Source organism: Scleropages formosus, chromosome 2 (genome assembly GCF_900964775.1).
Source record: "Scleropages formosus chromosome 2, fSclFor1.1, whole genome shotgun sequence".
Classification (NCBI taxonomy): domain Eukaryota; kingdom Metazoa; phylum Chordata; class Actinopteri; order Osteoglossiformes; family Osteoglossidae; genus Scleropages; species Scleropages formosus.
This window is the reverse complement of record NC_041807.1, coordinates 18,540,897-18,564,498: the sequence shown is the minus strand read 5'-3', so window position 1 is coordinate 18,564,498 and position 23,602 is coordinate 18,540,897. Positions and strand designations below refer to the sequence as shown.

At 47.9% G+C, this 23,602-nt stretch overlaps 1 protein-coding gene across 2 annotated transcripts in view; it reads right to left on the bottom strand.

The window, feature by feature from the left end:
* Positions 1-1,592: 1,592 nt before the first annotated feature.
* LOC108931598 (GRAM domain-containing protein 4-like) overlaps positions 1,593-23,602 on the bottom strand; it is a 38,763-nt gene continuing 16,753 nt past the window's right edge. For both annotated transcript variants that reach the window (XM_018747477.2, XM_018747478.2), the window contains 16 exons: positions 15,222-15,342; positions 14,743-14,804; positions 13,535-13,670; positions 12,380-12,405; positions 12,115-12,206; positions 11,549-11,640; positions 11,177-11,225; positions 11,001-11,072; positions 10,865-10,908; positions 9,989-10,098; positions 9,050-9,204; positions 7,279-7,426; positions 7,040-7,133; positions 6,864-6,954; positions 6,653-6,721; positions 1,593-4,502 (listed from right to left, as the gene is read on the bottom strand). In XM_018747477.2, the coding sequence (XP_018602993.1) occupies positions 4,404-4,502; positions 6,653-6,721; positions 6,864-6,954; positions 7,040-7,133; positions 7,279-7,426; positions 9,050-9,204; positions 9,989-10,098; positions 10,865-10,908; positions 11,001-11,072; positions 11,177-11,225; positions 11,549-11,640; positions 12,115-12,206; positions 12,380-12,405; positions 13,535-13,670; positions 14,743-14,804; positions 15,222-15,342 (1,460 nt within the window). In that variant the 3' untranslated portion in view covers positions 1,593-4,403. The remainder of the gene's footprint in view (positions 4,503-6,652; positions 6,722-6,863; positions 6,955-7,039; positions 7,134-7,278; positions 7,427-9,049; positions 9,205-9,988; positions 10,099-10,864; positions 10,909-11,000; positions 11,073-11,176; positions 11,226-11,548; positions 11,641-12,114; positions 12,207-12,379; positions 12,406-13,534; positions 13,671-14,742; positions 14,805-15,221; positions 15,343-23,602) is intronic.

Genomic DNA, 23,602 nt, shown 5'->3' with positions numbered 1-23,602 from the left:
CCACACAGTCATGTTTGAAGAAGGAATACAGCACTGGGCTCAGGACACTTCCCTGTAGAGTGCCAGTGTTGAGGGTCAGTGGGGAGGAAGTATTACTGCCAATCCGCACACGCTGGGTTCTGTTGGTGAGGAAATCCAGGATCCAATTGCACAATACAGCACTCAGTCCCAGACCTAGTAGTTTGTGGATCAGCTTGTTTGGATGACAGTGTTGAATGCTGAGCTATAGCCCACAAATAATAGTCTTGCATTGAATGGAGGCACGGCGACCTTCTCACTTGAGCGCTCCTTCACAGCGGTTCTCCTGTCCACCTCCAGGAAGTCTCGTGGGCCGCACTACCTACAGTTACCTTCTCCATTCCAGAGCAGACTGACCAAATTTACCTGATTCCAAGAAATTATTTTGTAGAACTAAACAGTAGCAGTGAAACCTTGGTGTTGCACCACTCTTGGCACAGTTAGAGTTGTACATCGCTTTGGAGAAGAGTGCTTTCTAAATTAATAAATGTAGACACCACACTGACTCACCAGGTACAGTTATGAACTCTCATTTATCACAACAGTTTGCTGACACTAATATCTGCTGAAGAGAATACTTTATTCATAGGACTATAGACACCAATACCTGGAAACATGTCTTTAAGGTCTTCTTCAAAGCAGCTTATAGTCCAAGACTTTGAATACTAAGCTACTTACATTTATCCATTTATACAGTTGGATACTATTTTTGATACTAGAGCAGCTCAGGCATGTACCATGCTCAAGGATACTAGAGCAGAATGTGGGACTTGAACCTATGAATCCAGAGATAACAACACTAACTACCTTGCTGGCCAGGTAGACATTAGGTTCATCACACTAGATCACGATGTTTTTACATTTACATTTATTCATTTTGCTCACGCTTTTCTCCAAAGTGGCCCATAATGATAAGCTACTCACAGTTATTTATCCAGGTACACAGCTGGATAATTTTACTGGAGCAATTTGGGGTAAGTACCTTGCTCAAGGGTACTACAACAGCAGTTCAGATTTAAGCCAGCAATCTTCGGAGTCAAATCAGCAGCTCTAACCACTAGACTACAAACAGCCCCTTCTTCGCTGTAGTTTTTTGATTGGGAAATATAGGTAGAATTTTTATTTTTAATGGCGAGGAAAGCAACTGAACACCACACGAGTCACTGGACAGGTCACTAGCCAGCCGCACATCCCCACAAATCTTATACTTGGGTGACACCGTGCGGCCGTTCCCTGGAACTGCAAGCGTTCGAGGACAGTCGACGAGCGCCCCCTACTGACAGGGATCGTCAACGGACCTGTTTGCATCAGCCATGTGCAGATTTATGTGTTCTTCATGCGAAGGGACTGTTTGGCAAAGACACCACAGATTTTGCATCTCAGCATGAAAAGCCTGACAGAAACCACAGGAAAAAAGGCCACAGCAGAAGTACTTTAAATTCATTTACTGAAATAAAAAAATGTACATCACATTTTTACAATAGATACTCTTTTTTTTTTAAAGAAACCTATACAGATTCTTTTTTTTTTTTAACATTTTATATATAAATTCCTTTTTTAAATGTTTTCAGACACCGGTGACACAGCTTCCAAATAAATGATCACAACTTTTTCGGATGACCTCGGAAATGCTTCGCCGTAGTTACACACATATGGATTTGAAACATGGTACAGAGTTAGCAAACGGTTACACACAGTTTGAGCGAATACTCCATTTAACACCAAGAGCCACAGTATAATACAGCAGCGTTCTGGGAGCATCTCCCTGACTGGCTATGAGCGTTCTTTGCGAGCTACAGCTCAGCCTGTTTGGTCCTAATGAGAAGATACAGCGGAGCCCTACTGGCAGCGCAACACCGCAGTAAGACGGGTAAAGGCAATCTCTTCTCACGTCAGGTCAGAGGGCAGCACAGCATCCCCACGCAATGACAGCAAAGACAGGAAGGATGCTTTGGTCGGCTTTGGGCGCGTCACTTATAAGCCCGTTTCTCTGGTGCACGATCCACTTACCCAAACCTTCACTCTGAGCCTCTGGAAGCATCAGAAACCAGCCTGAGACAAGTGTGTCAACTATTGAGACATTGCGAGGAAATCAACAGAGTGGGACAATCAACACATCGGGACCAACAAATTCTGGAAGAGTAATGTATGTGTTAATCTGTGGAGTTCATTAATGACAATTAAATTTTCACTGAATTTTTTTTAACTGTATTCAATTTATCTGACCAAATTCAACTAATATACCCCATCACCTGAGGGGGCTGGAAAGGACTACTAGGACTGCCCCTTAACTACTCAGACCTGTCACCTTGGTGACCTTCTCCACTAGTGTTCACAGCTTTCCATGTGGTCTTCATGTCCCCAGTTCAGAAAAACCAGGATTCTGACCGTCCAACCCCTCCCCCAGACGCTGCCTGGCCTCCATCAACACTTCAGGAAAGCAGAAGTCACATAAAGACCAAAACTTTGGCAAAATAACATCATCATCAACCTACGTGTTCTGCGCCTCCTCAACATGATCATTCGCGCGACATGTAGAATACCAGCATGCATCAGCGACTGAAAGGCTGTGCATTTGCTGAAGGAGCCATCCTTATGGGCCACACTGCACACGGTCACTTGGGTCCACCGTGGTCTCCAAGGAAAAGCATGTGGAAGAAAAGGAATCATGTGTGATGGAGGCATCACGAGGACACTCTTGCTTTTTGGGGTGTAGCTAAGGAAGGAAGGTCAACTGGGGACAAAGAGGAGTTAAACACACCAACGTCAGACACTGAACTCTCTGCTCCTGATAGTTGTTGACCTTTTCCCTCTCAGTAATTGCACTCTAGCGTCGTAACCCCCACTGGGCCACCAGGAAGAGGACAGGGCTGAGATGGTGGGAAAGCCCACAGCTGAAACTGGCAGGAATGAATAGCAAAGTGTGACACAGCCCCCCTGGGACCCCTCCAGCGACCGGTGTAGCCCGGTGGGTGACCAGGGCGACACAGCACACCACGAACACCCGGGAAGAACATGCGCCGCATACTCCTGATTGCCTTCGCTTTAACGATCACAGCACATCCCGAAAATATTTGGCATCAAATCTGTGGAAACCAAACCTTCCTCGAAAAAAAGTCCAGCTTTTATTCATAAAGGTTCTACATTCAATGAAACCTGCACTGAGATGACAGAAAAACGCCCTAAAAATATTCACTTCATTTTTTTTTTACAAGTAGCCAGGAGAAAAAGGGGAAATTATCACTCCAGTGTAAACTGGGACGATTATTTTTAAATGTCGTTCATAACTTAAGACAAAACACATTTTCCTCTCTGCTGCTGTTTCTATTACTACTTTGTTGCTTAGTTTATTTTTTCCAAACCAAGATCATTTTCAGCAGCTGGGAAACACTGCATGCCAGTGCAGGTGTAGTACACACAACTCACCACTGGGTGGCAGGGCATCCCACAACTGACAGCCATGTGGCTACACTGTAAGCACATTGCTAGGCACATGTGGACAACTGACACTGGGTGTCAAAACCAAGGAAGACTGACCAGCTCGCATAAGGATGGTGGTCTTTAATGACACGGTTATATGGAGGTACACTTAACCCAGTAGTGTGTGTAATAAAACAAGTTTCGTTTAAAACTAAACGTTTCCCTCCACTTTAACACCCCAGTGTGCTTATTTCATGGACACATTCGTCAGCCTCCGATCGCTCAATCACACACTATTAGAAAAACAACTGAAATAAATAACAATCATCTCACCACAAAAGGTCCGCTATTTAAAACGCCCACTGTTTAAAACGCTGACTGCTGCCACGCGACCCACAACGTGCGGTAGACAAATCCGTTAACCTCCGGCCACCAACGAACGCTGTAGAAGAGGCCGGAAACAGAGCCGCCGAAACGCAGCATTCGCTGAGAGTCGTCTGCGCGCAGGACAATGTAAAGGAATGGACAAAGGTCTCCGTGTGCTTTCATCCCCGTGGCTCTCGGCATTGCAAAAGTGCGACGTACCCTCGGCTTGCGGTGATGAAGATGCCAAATCGAGGAAGGAGGAACACACACACACACACACACACACATCCACGGGCAGCCACAAAACACACAGGCTGTAAGTACAACTGCCCCCCTCACACACTGCCAGCACACCGCATCTCCCAGGCCAGAAACCAGAGTAGGGGTGGGGGCCGGGGGGCAGAGGCCCCTCCTGTTTCCCACAACAACCACAGTGGAGAAGCATGTGCTAAGTGACTAAGATGAGTGAGCGAGGACCAAAGGCTTGTTCCATCTCTGGGTTTGGAGAACAGAGCTCATTCGGAGGTGCGAGGCACACCGTCCTCCGCAGCCCACCCTCAGTATCGTCCCTCGAAGGACAAGTGCTCCCTCGCCAGGCACTAGCTCTCAGGATTGTTGGCCGTCACTGTCTTCATGTACTGCGTGAAGATGGCCTCGAAAGCCTCATCCCGGTGAATCATGGCACCAAACACCAGCGGCTGTGTGTACGGAAGTGGGGGGAGGGAGGGGGGTACACACTGTATTACTGGAGTCATAACCTTGCTTTACCGTTTCATGGCTAAATTATTTGTGCATCCTTTCAAAATTACTACCTGGGACTTGAACATGCTGCAGTTAGAAACAGGAGAAATTCAACATGTTCAAACGCACTTAAATTAACCGGTAGATGAGTCTTAATGATAACTTCAAAACTTTCCAGGACTTGCGCTGTCTTTAATTCCTTTAGATTTACTAACACAGGCAGTCACCGCGGTACGAACGTCCAACTTACGTACAACCCGTACTTACAAACCACCCCCCATAAAGCCTACTATATTAAAAATTTGAGTTACATACAATGGTTCTAAGAAGAAACAGGCTACTTTGCAACGCGCATCGAAACATTGCGCGTCTGCAGCGGTTCGGTGGCTCGTGTGCGCGTGAGCCTAAGGTATTACTAAGACTTTGTTCTTTTCAGTCGAACTGCCACACCCATGACCTCGCTCCGAACGTCCGCACCTGCCCGAAATCAGAGCAGTGGGATATAAAGAAGCCGCGCGTGCACACCCCGGTTGGGGAACCTCATATGAGAAACTCGTCTCTCCAGGGCTCTCGAGCGAACCCACGACAACCTACCCCCGGCCTTCCAAGTCCCTCGTTCTCCACGATCCCTCGTTCTCCTTGTTCCCGCTCCTGACGTCCACGACTCCCGACAGCTGCATCGCCTCCTCGGCCACGACATCGGATTCTCCCCAAGACTTACGTTTGTGCATCGACTGAACCGCGCCTGTCCCCGACCACGAATCTCAACTGCTCCCTCGTGTACCAACAATAAAGATCCAGCGATTGGGTCTACGCACACCTACCTCAGTCTCCTGCCCACTCAATATGACACAGAGCACATTGCTGTTAACAGTGTCTCATGTGTTACTGTATTTAGATTAAATTTTTTTGTTTTTACCCTCGTAACCATGGCACCGAAGTGTAAATGTGACGCAAGCGATGGTGATAAATCAAAGAAAAGGAAAACGATCACGATTGAAACTAAAGTGGAAGTAATAAAACGATTGGAAAAAGGTGAAACGCCAACAAACATTGGAAAAGCGAACATTAAAGTTTCTTTAATGTTTTTAATACCTTTTCTCTCTCCTCTTCCTCTCTCTATTATAAATACTGTAGTAACAGTTATTATTATTGTTATCATTATTATTACATCATTATATTGTATTATTACTGTATTGTTATAGTAAAGATGTTAGTGTATCCAGAAGTGTTTCTTTAATGTTTTTTATGCATAGGAAGGTACACGATATACAATATATCAGACAAACATTTGACTAACTGACGTTAGATACCCGCTGCACCGAACTGTTCCGACTTATGAACAAATCCGACTTAAAGACAGACTGAGGAACGGAACTCGTTCGTAATCCGGGGACTGCCAGTACAGTAGTAATTTCTTGACGTGGACTACACCTGAATATTTCCTCTGTACATGGATAGCGCAAGGAATGATAAATATAACATTTATCTTTTAAGTTGTACATTTATCTGACACTTTCTCCAAAGCAACTTATAACATTAATCAACCTACAATTATTGCTGTTTATTTTTTATTTCCTCATTTGTACAGTTGGGTAAGTTTACTGAAGCAATTCAGGGTAAGCACCTTGCTCAAGGGTACTACAGGTGGAGGTGGGATTCGAACTTGCGACCTTTGGGTTCAAACACACCAGCTGTCCCCACCACACACACACACACACACACACTTTCCGAACCGCTTGTCCCATACAGGGTCGCGGGGGAACCGGAGCCTACCCGGCAACACAGGGCGTAAGGCTGGAGGGGACACACCCAGGACGGGACGCCAGTCCATCGCAAGGCACCCCCAGCGGGACTCGAACCCCAGACCCACCGGAGAGCAGGACCCGGTCCAACCCACTGCGCCACTGCGCCACCGCACCCCCCTTCCCCACTATTTAAATATAATAATAATTTATATGAATGCTAGACACCTTGTTGGAGAGTGGATGTTATGAACAACGGTAGTGGATCTGAACTGGTCACGTTCCGTTGCCGCGGTCCAGGGTCAGATTTGTGTGCAAATATAACGCAGCTGTAGGAGAACCTTAAACCACAGGCTTCCTACCTTCTGTGTTGCAGGTGTGGCGATTGAGATGCCCATTCCAGAGCCCGGCAGCACTGACAGAACTTTGTACTGCGAAAACATGAAGAGGAGGGACGTACAGTTGCAGTACCACACTCGCCAACGAGAACGAGACACCCTGTGTCACGTGCACAAAAGTGGCGGTCAAATGAACCCGTCAGGTGCGTTAAAGTGTGTTAAAGCAAACGTCCACCTTTTGTATATCTGTGATGTCACACAGCTTGATGACTTTATTCTTCTTTGAGGAACCAGACCTGGAGCTGGAGCTTTCAAAGCACAAGTAGCTGGAGGGACAGAAACACACTGTATCACTGGAAATGGGTGTGCACACGTGCGTGTGTGTGTGTCTGCGTTCAGACAAAGGCTTACTTCTCCGTAACGTAAAGCACACCGTTCCGGATGTAGTCGGTGGGCATCTTACGGTCCCGGTTGATCAAACAGCATCTCCATCCGCTCTCACACACTGCGAACGCAAGAACTGTAGCAGCGACGCAAACACACCCGCTGGCTCCGGATGAAAACCGTACGCACTATTGTTTCCTAAACCGCTCGTTCCTTTTTGGATCATCCCTCAGCCCTCAGCGTTCGACGCACCGTTTCCCACACACCTGCTAGGGGGCGCTCATTCTCAGACAGGTTGAAGACCTCGTGGAAGGGCCCCTTCTTGGTGCTGTGCGGTCGCCCGCTCTCTTCCTCGCGGGTGACACCGCACGGGACGCTGGTCGCCAGGCTGCTGCGAGACACCACGGGCTGGACCTGGAGGTGGGGCGGGGCGTGGCGGGGGAGGGGCAAAGAAGGCGTGACTCCAGAAGCACACGGTACAAGAGGCACTGGTCAGTAAGAAAGCGTCTGCTGTCAGTCAGTCGATCTTTCTAACCGCTTCACACATTTTAACGCACAAACTGCCATTAAGCGCTCAGCAGTTCATTCTGCAGTCATGTTAGGAGGGGGGTCGGGATAGTCTTGTGTAAAGTGCCAAGCTGGGTCACTCCCATAGAAGATATTCCATCTGCTCCGGATGGAAGGTGTCAAAAATCTGGACTTTTTAGTAGGTACATTTGAGAGTACTGGCTGAGACACAGAAGCTCTGGAAAATCATATTACTGAATATTTTGTGTCATAAATGCAGAGGTATAATAGCCTAGTAGCAGAAATATTTCCAGTAGTATTTAAAGGTGTCATACACAAATCCCAGGAGCACGCCGGCATTGCGCATCCTGACCACACCTGGGAATAAATGTGACCACAAACAATAGACCCTTCAAGATACCGTTTTTCATTAATTATCCACAATAATCAATTTATAAAGCATGTTTGTCGTATGTCTGGTGGTTCTGCTTTATGGGATATGAAAGGTAATCCCATATTATATGTATCATGTAATTATGTACTAATGTCACTGAGATTACAGATGAAATTTAGCCCCTCCCACTAGTAACAGTGAGCATTTTGGGAATTGCGTCTGTGAAGACGACTCTGGAATGTCACCCCTTTGGAGGGCAGTAATAAGACCGCCAGGTGTCGGATGAAACAGCTCCAGGATGTGGCGAAGGGTCCTGGCCTGAGATTCGGAGCAGCCGAGCGCGGTCAAAGCAGGCGCAAACCAAGGCGGTCGCTAGTTCGGCTTCAACTTGGGCTGTTTTATACTCTGTTTTACCACTCTGTTCTCGCACGGCGAAAGCATGTGATCCATGCGAGTTGATCCACTGCCGAGTTTCAAGGTCTGTCTGGAAACCCCACACACACACACACACACACACACACACACACACACGGAAGCACATCGCTCTCCCTACCTTCTCATACCCAGGGAGCTGAGAGGGAGAAACGAGAGAACACACACACGTGACCGGAGCAACATCACAGTCCTGGACACGCCAAGCAACCAGGTGGAAACCGGAAGATCGTGAAAAACGCACACATGCTCCCACACACACGGAGATGCACAGATATGGAGGGTCACCCACACTCACATGCACCCAATACACACCTGAACAAGAAAAGTAAGGCTTTCTGCTTTATATAAAACTAATCAAAGCCATAGCTGCGCAACAAATACACTGCGACGAACAGTAATCACACAAATCAGTGTGTGGAACAAGTGCTACCTGAATACACACACACACACACACACACACACACAGAGGCCTACAGCTGCAGCTGATGTAAGTGTCAGGCTCACAGCAACACCAGACGTGAAGTTAGCAAGATACACAGCAATTACACACACTTCCACCTGCTGCACTCCGTGTACCGCGGCGATGGAGAGATCATACAGCAATTACCCAGGTTCACTTTACCCACTTGGCAAAAAGTGGGAGCAGGAAGGAATGAATTAGTGTGAGCCAGTGTGTGTGTCAAGGCTGCGCGAGGCCTCACCCGCCGGGACGTGGTGACGTTGGTCCGCTCTTTGAGCTGCGGGTCCGTGGGCAGGCTGGTCCATATGATGTAAGGGGTGTCGTACTTGTCCCGCAGTTTGGGGCAGCTCTTGAACAGGAAGTCGATGATGAAGAACTTGATGCCAGCATACACCCCTGGAGGAAGGGACACCAGGACCCCGCTACCTGCACTGTTTAATAACTCGCCCTTCGCTTACATTTATTCATTCAGCTGATGCATTCCTCCAGAGCAACTTACAGCAGTAAACTACTTACATTTATTCACTTAGCTCACACTTTTCTCCAAAGCGACTTCCAATGAACTCTATGTAGTGTTATGATCCCACACACCTTATTCACCAAGATGACTTACACTGCTGGATACACTACTTACACTGGGTCACTCATCCATACATCAGTGGAACACACTCTCCATCACTCACGCACTATGGGGGAACCTGAACAGCGTGTCTTTGGAGTGTGGAAGGAAACCAGAGCACCTGGAGGAAACCCACGCAGACACGGGGAGAACATGCAAACTCCACACAGACTGAGTGGGGATGGAACTCACGTTCTCTCGCACCACCCAAGCGCTGTGAGACAGCAGTGCCACTCACTGTGCCACCATGCCACCCATATTTATTTCTCTGCCTTATGCCTTTGTTCAAGCGCTCTGTGTTACTGTGTGAAAAGAGTGCTCTACAAAAATAAATCGAACTGAACTCTGATTTACCCTTTTATACAGCTGGGTAATTTTTTACGTGTCAGTTCAGGGTAAGTGCCTCGATGAGGAGTCCTGCAGCAGGAGATGAGATTCGAATGCGGATCTATTGGGCGCAAAAGCGGCAGCTCTAACCACTACGCCACCTCCTGCCCCAAGTTGGGAACTCAAACCTTTTACTGAAAGGGGCCTGGAACGGTAATGACTCTGGACGCTCACCAATGATGAAGCCCATGAGCTTGTAGGGCAGAACACAGGAGGAGATAAAGGCCACCCACAGGGCGATGTACAGCTTCTGCGTGATCTCCGGCTGTACCCACATGAAGAGGCTGGAACACACACAGTGCCGTTAGAAATCTGTCACACTCTCTCTCTCTCTCTCTCTCTCTCACACACACACACACATGCACAGGTGGACAGGCTCACATCTATAGGGCTTAATGAGCTCTCCTGCACATACTAAGGTAGACATGTGCTAAAAGGTTTCTGAACCATCTGGATTTCTGTACGAACAGCTCGAAAAATCAGACATGACCTTCATCTAAATCATAATAATAAAGGACCCACTACTCCAGCTACCCTTTTTCCAGATGTCAGTATCCTAGAGGTTCACATTTTTTTCCGGTTTTCCAATTACCTTAAACCATTTAGTGACTAAAGACACGTACAAGTACAATATTGTACGTGTTGCCGACCATACAACAAGGGGGAGCTGGTAGGGTACTGGATGGAAATCTTTAGATCCAAAGACTGCAGGTTTAAATCTCACCTCCAGCCATAGTACCCTTGATTAAGGTACTTACCCTAAATTGCTCCGGTAAAATTACCCAGCTGTATAAAGGGTTAAATAAGTGTAAGTATCTTAATACAGTATTATACTGTAAGTAATTTTGGAGAAAAGCCTAAATGAATAAATAATAAAAACACCGTCTTCATTATTATGACTTAGGTGAACATCAGATCACACCTGAGAAGCCGATCAAGCAGAAATCCAGGTAATTCCAAAGGGTTCGCAAACGCTTCCCCAGAACCGCAGACATAAGTCGAATCAGTCGCTCAGATGTCGGAGAGTGATTCACAGTGGATTGCACTCACTTCTTTATCTTCTCCAAGACGTCAGCCATCTTGCCGAAGAGGTTCTGTTAAGGAGGAAAAGGCGTTCGTCCTGAGTATTTCCCCGCATCCGGACGTGGGAAAGCGGACGCTCGAGGCGACGGCGTGTGTGACGTACCTGCGCTTTCTGCGCAACGTCCAGCACTAGCTGGAACTTCTCGGAGACGGTCAGGTCCTCCTTGGGAGGTTCCTGCATGGTGGAGGAGCACGGTGAGAACAACACGGGGCCGCAGCACAAACTCCGCCAGCGGCGTCCCTTGGGCGGCGAGTCCAGCGACACGGAAAGGATCTTACCACAGGCTCCGAGACCTCAGGCACGATACTCCATTGTATCCTCCAGCCCCTGAGAGGAAGACAGCAGCACCATTCCTTAATTCATGAACAGCTCAACAACGTCCGCCCGTTTCCCCAGGACTGATCAAGAGCCGACTGGCACGATTCCTCCCGTCACCCCATTAGCCCAGGCCGCAGGACACAGTCACATGACCATCTACCCAGCATGCCTTGTGTTCCTGGGTAAGTGACACAAAGGTTTCCTCCCAGGTGGCACACTATTGACCAGGTGGCTGTTATAAAAGGGGGCTGTTATGGAGCACGACCGCTCCCGTGGGGCTCGGCGTACAGAAGAGAGTCCCCGTGGGGGGTGCTTCGGGCTGAAAGGCCTACCTGGCGATGAGGTAATTCAAGGACAACCTCAGGATGGCTAAGAAGAGAAACATGGGAACGGCCCAGCCGTACCACGCTGCATTCATGTAGATCTGTGAAAGGGAGCGGAAGGAAAGGCATAGGGTCTCCGCTTGACAATTCAACGCTCCGGCCTGCATGAAACGTTGCTCACGTCTCCCTTTCATCTCACATATACTGCTGTTATATTATCGTGCATCTGCTAACATAACCATTACGAACTTACATAACACGCAATTTTACCGTGTGACCTCGCGAGACCCATGAAAAATGGTTCGGGGATTCATTTCTACGATGCGTAGGAGGTAGTTAAAGCTGTAGCCCCAAACAGGCGGCTCCATTTAAAAGTGCAGAATGTGGTCTGGAAGGTCCATTACGACATTGCGCTGTAGCACGTGTACGTTATACGCTTCAGAACGTATGGTGCTCACAACGACTTGGTCTCAAGAGGATAAAGACGTTTTCAAGCCGCCGATTCCCCTCTTAAAAGTGCGGTTCTTTAACCACCGCATCGCCTGCTGTCCCGCACGGGCGTTCCGAGCACTCACGATGAAGGCAATAGCCGACGTGTACACGGAGTGCCAGTTGGATAAGGCGGAGAGGTTCCTCAGGAAGTTAGTGACGGGTTTGGCGCCTCGTTCTGAGAACAAGAAGAGGAGTCAGTTCGCTGGCTGAACCATGGCATCGCGTGGCACAGAGAAACGTCCTAAATAAAACGGACTACACATAACCACGCGACACACAACAACCACAGTTCGCCCTGGAAAGCACGGCACTGCACTAAACGTAAAAGTGACATTTGGAAATACTTACTAAGTCGTCTCATGTTTTCCGTTAACCTGAAAAAAAGGTGGAAGGACATCAAATAGAATTAAACACAGAGCTACAGCACACGGAGTTCTGAACACTGTCTTTTTTGCGAAGGACTGAGTCATACTGAATCCACAAATGGGGACACTTCTCTCTCTCTCTCTCTCTCTCTCGCTGGCTCTCTCCTCCACATGGCGAATGATGGATTGCATCTGGAGCTCCGGCTCCAGGCTGACATTAGAGCCTCGTGACAGCCCCAGAAACCTCATCTCCGCAACAGCACGGAGTCACACACCTTGAAGAGTGTGTTGAACCCAGCTGCAGTGCGCCTACCTGCCACCAGGGGCAGCATTGTGCCTTAAAGAGCACCTCCAGAAGAACCACAATGGGAGCAATGGAACCTCCTTCCCAGTGGAAATGCACTGACAAGAGCCAGAGGAGAAGCAATAGGGAGAGGTTTTGACAATAAACTGAGCTGCAGTTGCCGTGAGTGATCTGAGAGTTTAACGGTGAATTTTTACATGAATCCAACTCATAATGGCCCCCTTTTGTGAACTAGGCTCTAACAAGAGGACAAGACAGACAGCAGCGGAGGGAATTAAATATCAGCAAAATGTCACGGGCAGCACAGTTCCTGTAAGCAGATCAGAATAATCAAACTCAAAAACGGCAGGGCCGACGTCGAGATACGTGCGCAAAAGTAGGTTGCGGCACTGAAAAAGAGTCCCGTTTCAGCAGGTTCATTTACTAAATGGCAGCTCAGGTGGAACCTCCCTTGAGGGATTACAGAGTTTATAGTGCTGAAAGGAAATTGGATGGACCGCAGTCCGTCTGGAGCAGCAAGGCCGCTCAGAGGCCGCGTGATGCGGTGTCATCCAGAGCTCTGTCCTTGAGCCAGTGAGCATCCCGCTCGGCACACCTGTACAATACGACAGCTGGGTTGGGAATGAAGATAAATCTTCCTCTCCACATCATGTCATACTAGACATGACCAAAAAAGCAGAACAGCCCGCAGAGCAGCACAAAGCACAGCTTTCAACTTGAAGCAGCGGTCTTCTACAAGAGTATGAAGAACAGCCACTAGGGAACGCTATTCATACTGTCAAAAAACAATGGAAAAGTGTCATCCGCTGGAACGGTTTTCCGTTCTGCACTCACCTTTTCGCACTTAGTGGCTCTTCAGCTTCCACCGTGTTCTCCTCAGGCTGGAAGCGGAAGTCCTCGATGTAGACGCCGAACCGGTCATTCAACCACTTCTGCAGACGCGAGAACAGGGTCTCCTGCTGTCTGTCTGCTGTAGGGAGAGAGAGGGAGTGATGGAGCTTATGAGAGCCCCCCTCCACCATCTCCCACCCACATCGTCTGAACCACTTTTCCCATACGGGGTCACGGGGAGCCGGAGCCTAACCCGGCAACACAGGGCAGAAGGATGGAGGGGGAGGGGACACACCCGGGACGGGACGCCAGTCCGTCACAAGGCACCCGAAGCGGGGCTCAAACCCTAGACCCACTGGAGAGCAGGACTCGGTCCAACTCGCTACGCCACCACACCCCCCTCCATCTCCCACTCAAAGACCCAATTTGCTCTGCTGCAGAATCCCTCCAGATTCTCATTGGCTCCATATTCAGCGAATGTGCGTTGAACTCAACTCAAAGGCCACGCTGTCCCACATTGTCTCACCCACACATTTAATCCACTTCCAAAAATACAAGGTTCACCGGAAGTGAGACCGTGCGGCGAGCCTGCCGTTCCCATTGGGGGGTCTGGGGCGGAGGGGGGGCTCGGCTGTTCCACATAGAACGCAATCTTTCATTCGAAACAGTAAGCAAAGGAAAACCCTTCACCGTCTGCCGTCTGCTCCGAGTTCCCACAGGGACATTAATTCGACTTCTGCGGTCGCCTATTTATCGTGTCCTCTACAAGAGTTAAACACAGTGCAGGTGGCCCTTGGTCGCATGATGCAGCAGAGGACTTTTGATTGGCCAGTTGGTTTCGCGGAGCGAGAGGTCGCACTGTTTGCATCCCAGCAAATGAAGTGAAGGGCGCAGTGAGGGCGGAGCTGTCCTCCAAGCCTCAGTGTGCGTACTGTGTGGGGAGCGTGTGGGGAGAGCAGCCACCCACCCGTGGTGATGCTCAGCAGCCGATCACATCTTCTAAAGGAGGACCAGAGGGAAGACCATTCATCACGCTGCACCTCACCTCCTGCGGTCAACTAAAGCTGTCCCACTGTGACACCTTTCCTGTTTTAGAGCACCCCCCCCCATGAACCGTCTCATTCCCCTCCCCACCCCCACTTCTGCAGTGCACACAGATACCCACAATGCAGCTGGCAACTTGGAGACCCTCTCCAGACATGAATATTTACCTGTCCCATTGACAGCAGGGGACTGAGCCTTTGGAGGGGGCTGCGGTGGAGAGTCCTCCAGCCTGTGGGGAGAGATCACACACACACACACACACACACACACACACACACACACACACACACAGAGAGTCCCAGTGAGGCTCTATTAATACCACCCGCTCCTGTAAACATCTCTCCATGTAGTCGGTGCTTCTGGTGCCCACGCTAGATGATATTTATGGTCCAGGGACACAGTGGGTGTTACCAGTAGCATGTCACTGTGTGTGCTCCGTGACCGTGTGCCACGGGACCGACCCCTCGCTAACACACGCCGCTCCGCCAGGAGTTCGCAGCCTCTCATCGCTGCCGGCAGGCACCGTCTATTTTTAACTCGGCCCTCATGGTGACCCGCGAACGCCAACACCCCACGGCAGCCCAGAAAGGCACCGCCCACAGGTTCGCATGGCAGACCCGGGACCGAGAGCTCGCTTCGCGCTCACCTGCTTTTGACCACTTCGTTCAGTTTGTGCTCCAGATCCGCTCTTTTTTGCCGTTCCTTTTCCAGCTCTTGTTTTAAATTCTCAATGTTGGTTTCCTCTCTGAGTTTTCTCAGCTCTTCCTCTAAAAAAAGAACAGAAGAGAACAGACATTAGCATACATACAAGAACACGCACACATACGTAAATACATATCTACGTAAATAGAGCAAATCACATTACAAATACTCCTCTGAAGCACATCTGTTAGGGGAAAAACACCAATAAACAGTCAGCATGTAGTACTGCAAAGTAGCCTTGAGGTTCTGAATATTCTCCCCTGCAGTGATTTCCTGATTATTTTTAGAATCTCGATACAGGCATACAGTCATGACAAAATTTTCTCTTTTCTTGCGCTTCAGCAACAACACTCTGAGAGTGAATGGGGGAGAGGAATCGTGGCAGGTCCACGTGAAGAAGCTCCTTTTCTCCAATGGCCTCGTCCACATGGGACTGGAACAAACTGTATAGCTGGAAAGCAGCCTAAGGGTGACGAGGGTGGACATCTATTTATTTATTTATCTGACATTTTCTCCAAAGCAACTTACGGTGCTGCATGAAAGTGTGCGAAGCCCTTGTGTCCCTTGGTTTTACAACGAAATGGTTATTTAAGGGGAATCAGTCTTTCTCGTGAGACATAACAGGTGTGTCATGAACAATTCCACATGTAGCTTTAGAGGAAATTGTGTGTAGTAGAAACACAGAAGCAGTGCAGGTGCAAAAATAAGTGAAGCCCAAGTTGCATTGGTTAAACCAAGCAGGTAAATAGAATAAGATTTGTAAATCATAATCATTCCTTCACTTTATACGTTTTTATTTTAAGATTTAACATTCAGATTTTGTAAGTTTATTTTAATATTTTATAGATGACCATCCCTGTTGTGTTCAACGTTCAAGCAGTTAAGCTGCTTGCACTGATTTACTCATTTATGCAACTGGGTGATTAATAATTTATTCAGATGGAGTAATTCAAGGTAAGTGCCTTGATTAAGAGTACCACAGTAAGTTATAGCTGAACTTCACTCCTCTGGGTCCAATGGCAGGAACTGTAACCACTACACCACTTGCTGTTCCGGGCCTATAAATACAATACGTGAACAACTGTTATGTCCAGCAATAGTTGTCTACAGCTGCTAGTTGTGAAGGAACAAAGCCTTGAGCCCCATCTTTTTACCCTGCTTTACCAGCAGAAAGCTGCTAGTACTACGGACGTCCATCCCTGAACGGGCCTTTCACCAGCGTTCACAGTCAAGTGGCCTCCCCATGAAGACTCCTCACTCAATGCCAGGTGATGCGATGGTACAGCTGTACAAGACAACTCTTGAACCTGGCCCCACGTGCCGAACGCAGGGGTGTTAACGCAATCATTCAGATGAGGGCTCCTGCCAAACCAAGCTTGGGTTTAGCATTCCTCATCTTCTCTGCGTCAAAGCAGCAGCCTCAAGTATTGGAAAACACACACACACACACACCCTGGGTATGTGATAAAAAAAAATCACATCAACGCACAATAAGCCGCACCTCGTCTCCCTGAAGAAAGGTGTGACATCCTCTGGGAAGTTTGGAGAAAACTGTCCTGTTTCTCCAGTGCATTAACTTTTGAGGAAATGACCGCAAGTCATCATTTCAGAATGAGAAATGAAAACCAGCTTTTGACAATTGAGTGCTGCGAGAAATTAATGTATGCACAGAAGATATAGGACCTGATGATCATACCTACACCATGTTCTTCATATTACCCTGTGAGGTGGTCATAGTGTAGTGGTTAAAGCTGCTACTTTTAGACCCAAATGTCATAGGTTCAAATCAAGTGTGTGTGTGTTCCAGTGAAAGTACAAAAGGGTACATAAGTCACTTCTGGAGAAAAGCATCAGTTAAATGAACAAATGTTGTGTGGACTGTGGGAGGAAACCCACACATTTACATGTGCTCCAGGTGAACTGGTCACTTTAAATTGCCCATAATGTTTGTGTTGTGATGTTCTACTGTACTGATGTGTGAATGACCGTAGGGAGTTTAGTGCAGTGTATCTAACACTGTAAGTCACCTTTGACACGAAGGTGTCTTCTACATACTACAAGGGTAGGACCCGACTGTTCCTTCCCAGCTCTCCGCGGGAACCACGAACCCATGATGTGGACACCACAAACCATACTATGGCTCCAAAGCCGCACGGCGAACCCCAACTCCTCACCCTCGGTCCGAGCTTCATTCAGTAAAGGCACAACATCGCGCCCACTCCCACCAACAGCCCTCCCATCGAGGACCAGGAGAGATCCCAGTGCTTCGACGATGCCGGAAGCTTCCAGAGGACAGCAGACTCCCCATCACCTTCATGAGGGAACTGTTTTAAAGGAACACCGGTGTCCTGGGGCCAGAAGCATTTATAATTCATGGAAGCTGCACATTACAAGCAATCCTCTAATGAGACAGGGAACTGCGGGAAATGGGTGTAGAGGTACAAGAGACAAAAAAACCTCATTCAGCCTCCACCTGTTACCTGCAATTAAATATTAATGGCCTCTGCAGGGGAATGAAGGGTGCTGACGTACGGTCTCTTTTGTGCTGCGGGATAAGCCTCCGGTCTCATATATATGAACACAATACAACACCAGCACAGGCGGGGTGGGGTGCTCTGTCTCCTCTGTTTACTGCCCCTTTGCGTTCGAACCACTGCATGTGATGTACAGGTGGCATTCAAACACAGTAAATCCCGGAGGCTTACCAGCATCTGATGTGAACCGTAGTGGTGTGAGCTCCTGCCTTCGGAGCTGAAGATTACTGGTTCAAATCTTATCTCCAGCTGTAGTACCCTTGAGTAAGGTACTTACCATAAATTACTCCAGTAAAATTACCCAGCTGTATAAATAGCTCAAGGTATCTGAACATGGTAAGTTGCTTTGGAGAGATGTATCATTTAATATGACTACTCTCATATCGCTCAAAGTGTTCCACCATAATGTCAGCAAGATGAGGGACAAAACATGGTATTTTTTGTACCCAGGATACCCATTTGACAGATAGCCAGATACTATGGGGAAAAGTGGCAAAAAGGGTGATTCCCAAGCGCTATACACACATAAGCATACATACCAAGTTCTATGTGCAGCATACTGGACTCACACATCATCACCCAAAGGCTATAAATGTTTTATGGCTGAAGTATTGCTTCTGCCACAAGTAAATGTGCCACACAAATGTGTCACACACTTAGCCGATAGTAGCAGGCTGATCCTAATGAAGAAGGACCTGACCTTCTCCAGCACCAACGTGCACACACACAGTCTACCCGCCGTCCACCTCTGGTCACCAACAGCCCCACGCAGAGCTGGGTGAGTACCACTGAGTATGGCACACAGCCACATCCAGCAGTCCCAGAAGGTCGTGGGAGAAGAGAAGTCCAAAAGGAGGCACCTGGCAGAAGAAGAAAGTCCATAGGACCTCCCTACAATCATTCATACAACAGAGCAATGTAACACACTCATTCACACACACTGCAGGCAATTTAGTGCAATCACACACACACACTTTCTGAACCGCTTGTCCCACACAGGGTCGCAGGGAACCAGAGCCTACCCGGCAACTCACGGCGTAAGTCCAGAGAGGGACAGGACACCAGTCCATCGCAAGGCACCCCAAGCAGGACTTGAACCCCAGACCCCCTGGAAAGCAGGATCTGATCCAACCCACTGCGCCACCACACCCCCGTTTAGTGCAACCACTTCCCCTGAAATACATGTCTTTGCATTGTGGCCACATGGTCGTCACTAGCACCCCAAAAACCAGGGTCTTGGTGCAAAAATGCGACTGAAAAGAAACAGCTTCAGCACTGTCTGGGTTAATCTTTGGCTTAAGTAATAAAAAAACATCTATATACATCGTGATGCCTTATGCAAATGGAATTATACAAAGATAGCAAGAATTAATGCAAATACCCTTAAGCACACTAAAGAAACCAAATGTGAAACACTGAGGTGCCCAAGATTTGTGTGCAATATAAAATAAATGGAACCTAAAGCTATAACGAATCACAGGAAATATTTACAGATTCATTAATAAGAAAGGAAATCCCACGACTGAAGATGATGCAGGCACCAAGAGAACCGTTCAAACACTTGCTTAGCACTACCCTCATTTTCAAAGCTGGGTCTCTGGAAAAACATGAATATGCCAGTATATCCTGATCAGTGAGTTATTTCCCCTTCTCGTCGCTCCCCCAACAAAGCGTGTCATTCCGGAACCCACATTTCTGCGCAGTAACCAGCCAAGAGACTCAGAAGGGAGCTTAGAGGAAAAAAGCAGGGAGAATGTCCTATATAATTATGTAAGTATGCCATTTGCATGCAAGTCATTGAAGAGCAATTTCACAGCCACATGTCGCCTGCGGTCTGAGCAGGGGAGAGACGGTGACCGCCACGGTGACCACGCCTGCCCTCGGAGTTGACTGGGTCTCCACAATCCGGAGTCGTTCATCACGGACTGACCTTCGGCACACGCCCCACAAGGGACCGGTGTCCTCGCCCAGATGGGAACAACCAACTCGGTAGTGTGTCAGTTCAACGTCTAATTCCAAAGAGTTTAATTCAAAGATACACCCGATGAGCTATTCTCCCATATTGCTACAGCTACAGGAAAGGAAAAGGATTCCCTGCACAGCATCCAAGGCTGTAATGCCTTTACAGTTAAGTTAAGGGCAGCAGGGCGACTACTCCAGGATGTGCAGACTAGCTCAGACACTGGAGGCTGTAGTTTAGAGTGCCACAGGCAAGCAACAAATCAAGACTTCCACTAAAGAAAAGTCAAGAAGTCATTAAGGGTTTGCAATAACAGCGAATGAATTGCAGCCGTCTTGTGCCACAATCCACAGCCAAGGTAGCTCGTGGAACTTGTCCTCAGGCATCAGCTATGTGCATGAATGGCAAATAGGCAGCCTATTAAGTACCATAACAAACATCACCACTGCATGCAAGGGAATACGTGCAGAAAACTGAGCTGTTAGCTCAACACTCAACTTCAAGGGTACTTAATCGTCTCATTTTAAATAAGTTTTTATGCGGCGGTGACAAGGTTTCTCTAACCCCTTGTTTCCAGCTGTTTCCAATCCACATCTCATTTTACTCTTATCCTCATTTTCAGAAGCTTCATTTTACCATTATAATGCTTCAGTTTGCAGTAAAGCACAGCGAAATGCTCTGTGGAGAAACAAGAGCTCTACAACCAAGATGTCATACGGGGCCAAGGGAACCGGGACGGCAGGACCCGTGTGCGGAGTCGTTCGTCTGGATTCAGGGGATAAGGCAAGTTCTTGGAGTCGGGGACAGGCGAATGGTCGGTCGATCGGCGCTCGGAGTCAGAGCGAGGATCCATGGACGAGGTCAGGGGACGAAGCGAAAGGTCGGTCGATCTGCGGTCGGCGTTGGAACGAAGATCCGTGGACGTGGTCGGGAAACAAAGCGAAGGGATGAAAACCGGAAGATGGGAACGGGGACCAAGTGTTGAGTGTGCACTTGACGTCACGAAGGAGGGCGGTTGTCTCTGTCGAGATTCCGCAGAGGTATGGGAGCTGAGGAGGGTCTTTTAAAGGGTGAGCAGTTAGTCAGGTGCTGGACCAGAGTCAGGTGCTGTCGGTTGAGTTGTGGGCGTGAACGTGACACAAGAGCATCAGCACAGCTCAATTATGCCTCAGTTAGCAAGACTCAACATTAATACTGTCTGCCTGTCCAGGACAGGTAATTTGCAATAGTTGGGCAGGTGGAATTGTCACTAACTGTGTTGTCTGTATTTTTATGCCAAAATTGTTTGAGCAAAATTTGATGGGAGAGGAAAAATTTAAAAAGAACCTGTCCTGTATGCAAACAAACGCTAAAAATTAATGCTGAGCTCTGATTAGGCCAGCAGGGAAATAAAGGTAAAATATCACCCATGACACAAGATGCAATCTTACAGCAGAGCCCTCTAACAAAACAGGTTTTCTCACTTCTAAAAACACGCCATTGACTTTTTTTTCAGTCTGTTGAGGTTAAGGGTTCTATCAACGGTTTGGCATACCCTTTGGGCTACAAGCGTCCCCTGGCAGCTACAGCCAGGTGTTTCACACACCACAGCCCTGGTGCAGGATGATGGGAGATCACAGGCTGATCAGTCTGGTCATATGGCTGTTAACCGCTTAGTTACTCAAATCATCTGAGGGAGAATTACTAAATAAAGCAGTCACACACCGAGAGCCACGCAAGCAGCACTTGTGCGAACTTAATCCGTGACATAACTACAGCCTCCAAGTCACCCGAGACCACACGCACGAGAGGGAAGATCCTTCCAGAAAAGAGGTTCAGCGGGGCACAGCTGTATGCCATGCCTATCATTCTGATTTTAGAACCAAACTGGTGCTGTCGGTACAAGAAAGACCTACAGGATTCCCTGTCTTTTCAGTGAGAGAAACAGCAGTGCAAGAAGTTGTCACATTTTCCCCTCAGAGAATTTCAAATCTGCAGCGAACTCCCTGGATGTGATGCCCCTGACACTCCTTTTCCAGACAAAAACACTCAGAGGAGGTCCAGCTGTTCATTAATATTTGCCCCTCTCCTGAACTCGCAAAGTTACACAAGACGCTATTTTTAACCGTTGCGGTCACTTACACGCCCCGACCGGAATTCCCTCTCTGCCTTCTGCTGTGACCTTTACCGTGCTCCGGGGGACTCGCGTAAACTTAAGTGGCGAAAAGCAGGACGAGACACTTTTTCATCTCATTGTATCTAACAAGTACATTTCATTCATTAATTTCATTACTATTTTTTCAACGAGTTTTTCAAGAAGGCGACACCAGCTCCGCCAAGACCTATGCACTCTTGAAATTCTTTCACTAACGGAAGCATGAGGAAGAAACTAACCATTATTATATACTGCTTAAATATTGCACGTGGGGTGCATTGACGCAGCGGGTTTGGCCGGGTCCTGCTCCCTGGAGGGTCTGGGGTTCGAATCCTGCCTGGGGTGCCTTGCGACAGTCTGGCGTCCCATCCTGGGTGTGTCCCTTGCGCCCCGTGTTGCCGGGTTAGGCTCCGGTTTGCCGCAACCCTACTTGGGACAAGTGGTTTCAGCCAGTGTGTGTGTGTTAAATATTGCGTGGAAAAGGAAGCCATATAATTTTGTTATTAAAATTGATCCAGCCACAGCAATAGACTACTGGATGTTTCAAGAGACAAACTAAACCTCAGGCACTTAGCGTGTCACATGCCACGGCTGAACCGGGGAGTTCCTTCTCAAAACGTGGTACTGGGTGGTACTTATCCCCCACTGCAACGCTACACTGTAGACGGCCACAGTTCAGCACCATTATGCTGTGTGACCCCTGGGCAGACAGAAACCCTGTGAGTGAGGCTGTGTACTAGAGTGGTGCAGCACCACTGTGTGTGCAGGTGTGTACCTACGCACATGTGGATGATCCTGTCATTCTGGCCAGGTTTGACCGCCGGCACTAAATGAGATGTACCACTTGAAAGGAAGAGCACAATGCCATGGTGTTTTATGTCATTTTTTCCCTGTATACTCTGACTAATTCTCCAAGTGCCAGAGTACCGGTCTCTACATCTTAGCAGCCATAATCAGAGCGCAAATCAGACCAAGCGACTAAACACCAGTCACTGCTGTGGATGCAAAAATATTAACAGAAACTGCCAAAATTATCCCCAATTAAGTCACATACGCAGAGGCTGAAATAAACACAGAGAATTTCATATACAAAATATGAAGCACAATACATTATTAAAGCTTAATAAGGAGGCAACAGGTAGAATAGTGAGTGGTCAGAGCTGCCGCCTTTGCATGTGAAGACCCAGATTTAAATCTTTACTCCTTGATCAAGGTACTTACCATGAATGGATAGTGTAGAATACAGAAGAATTACCCTACTGTATAAATGGGTAACTTATTATAATTAGCATTAAATTACATTTAGCAGACACTTTTCTCCAAAGCAACTTACAACACATACTATGTAGTGTTACTAGCCCACACACTTTATTCACCAAGGTGACTTACAATGCTAGATACATTACTTACAATGGGTCACGCATCCATACATCAGTGAAACACACTCTCTCTCTCTCTCTGTCACTCACACACTATGGGGGAACCTGAACAGCATGTCTTTGGACTGTGGGAGGAAACCCACACAGACATAGGGAGAACATGCAAACTCCACACAGACTGAGCAGGGATCAAACCCACGTTCTCTTGCACCACCCAGGTGCTGTGAAACAGCAGTGCTACTTGCTGTGCCACCCTATACATTACATAGCACTAGCATTGTAAGTTGCTTTGTAGAAAGCATCAGCAAAATGAATGAA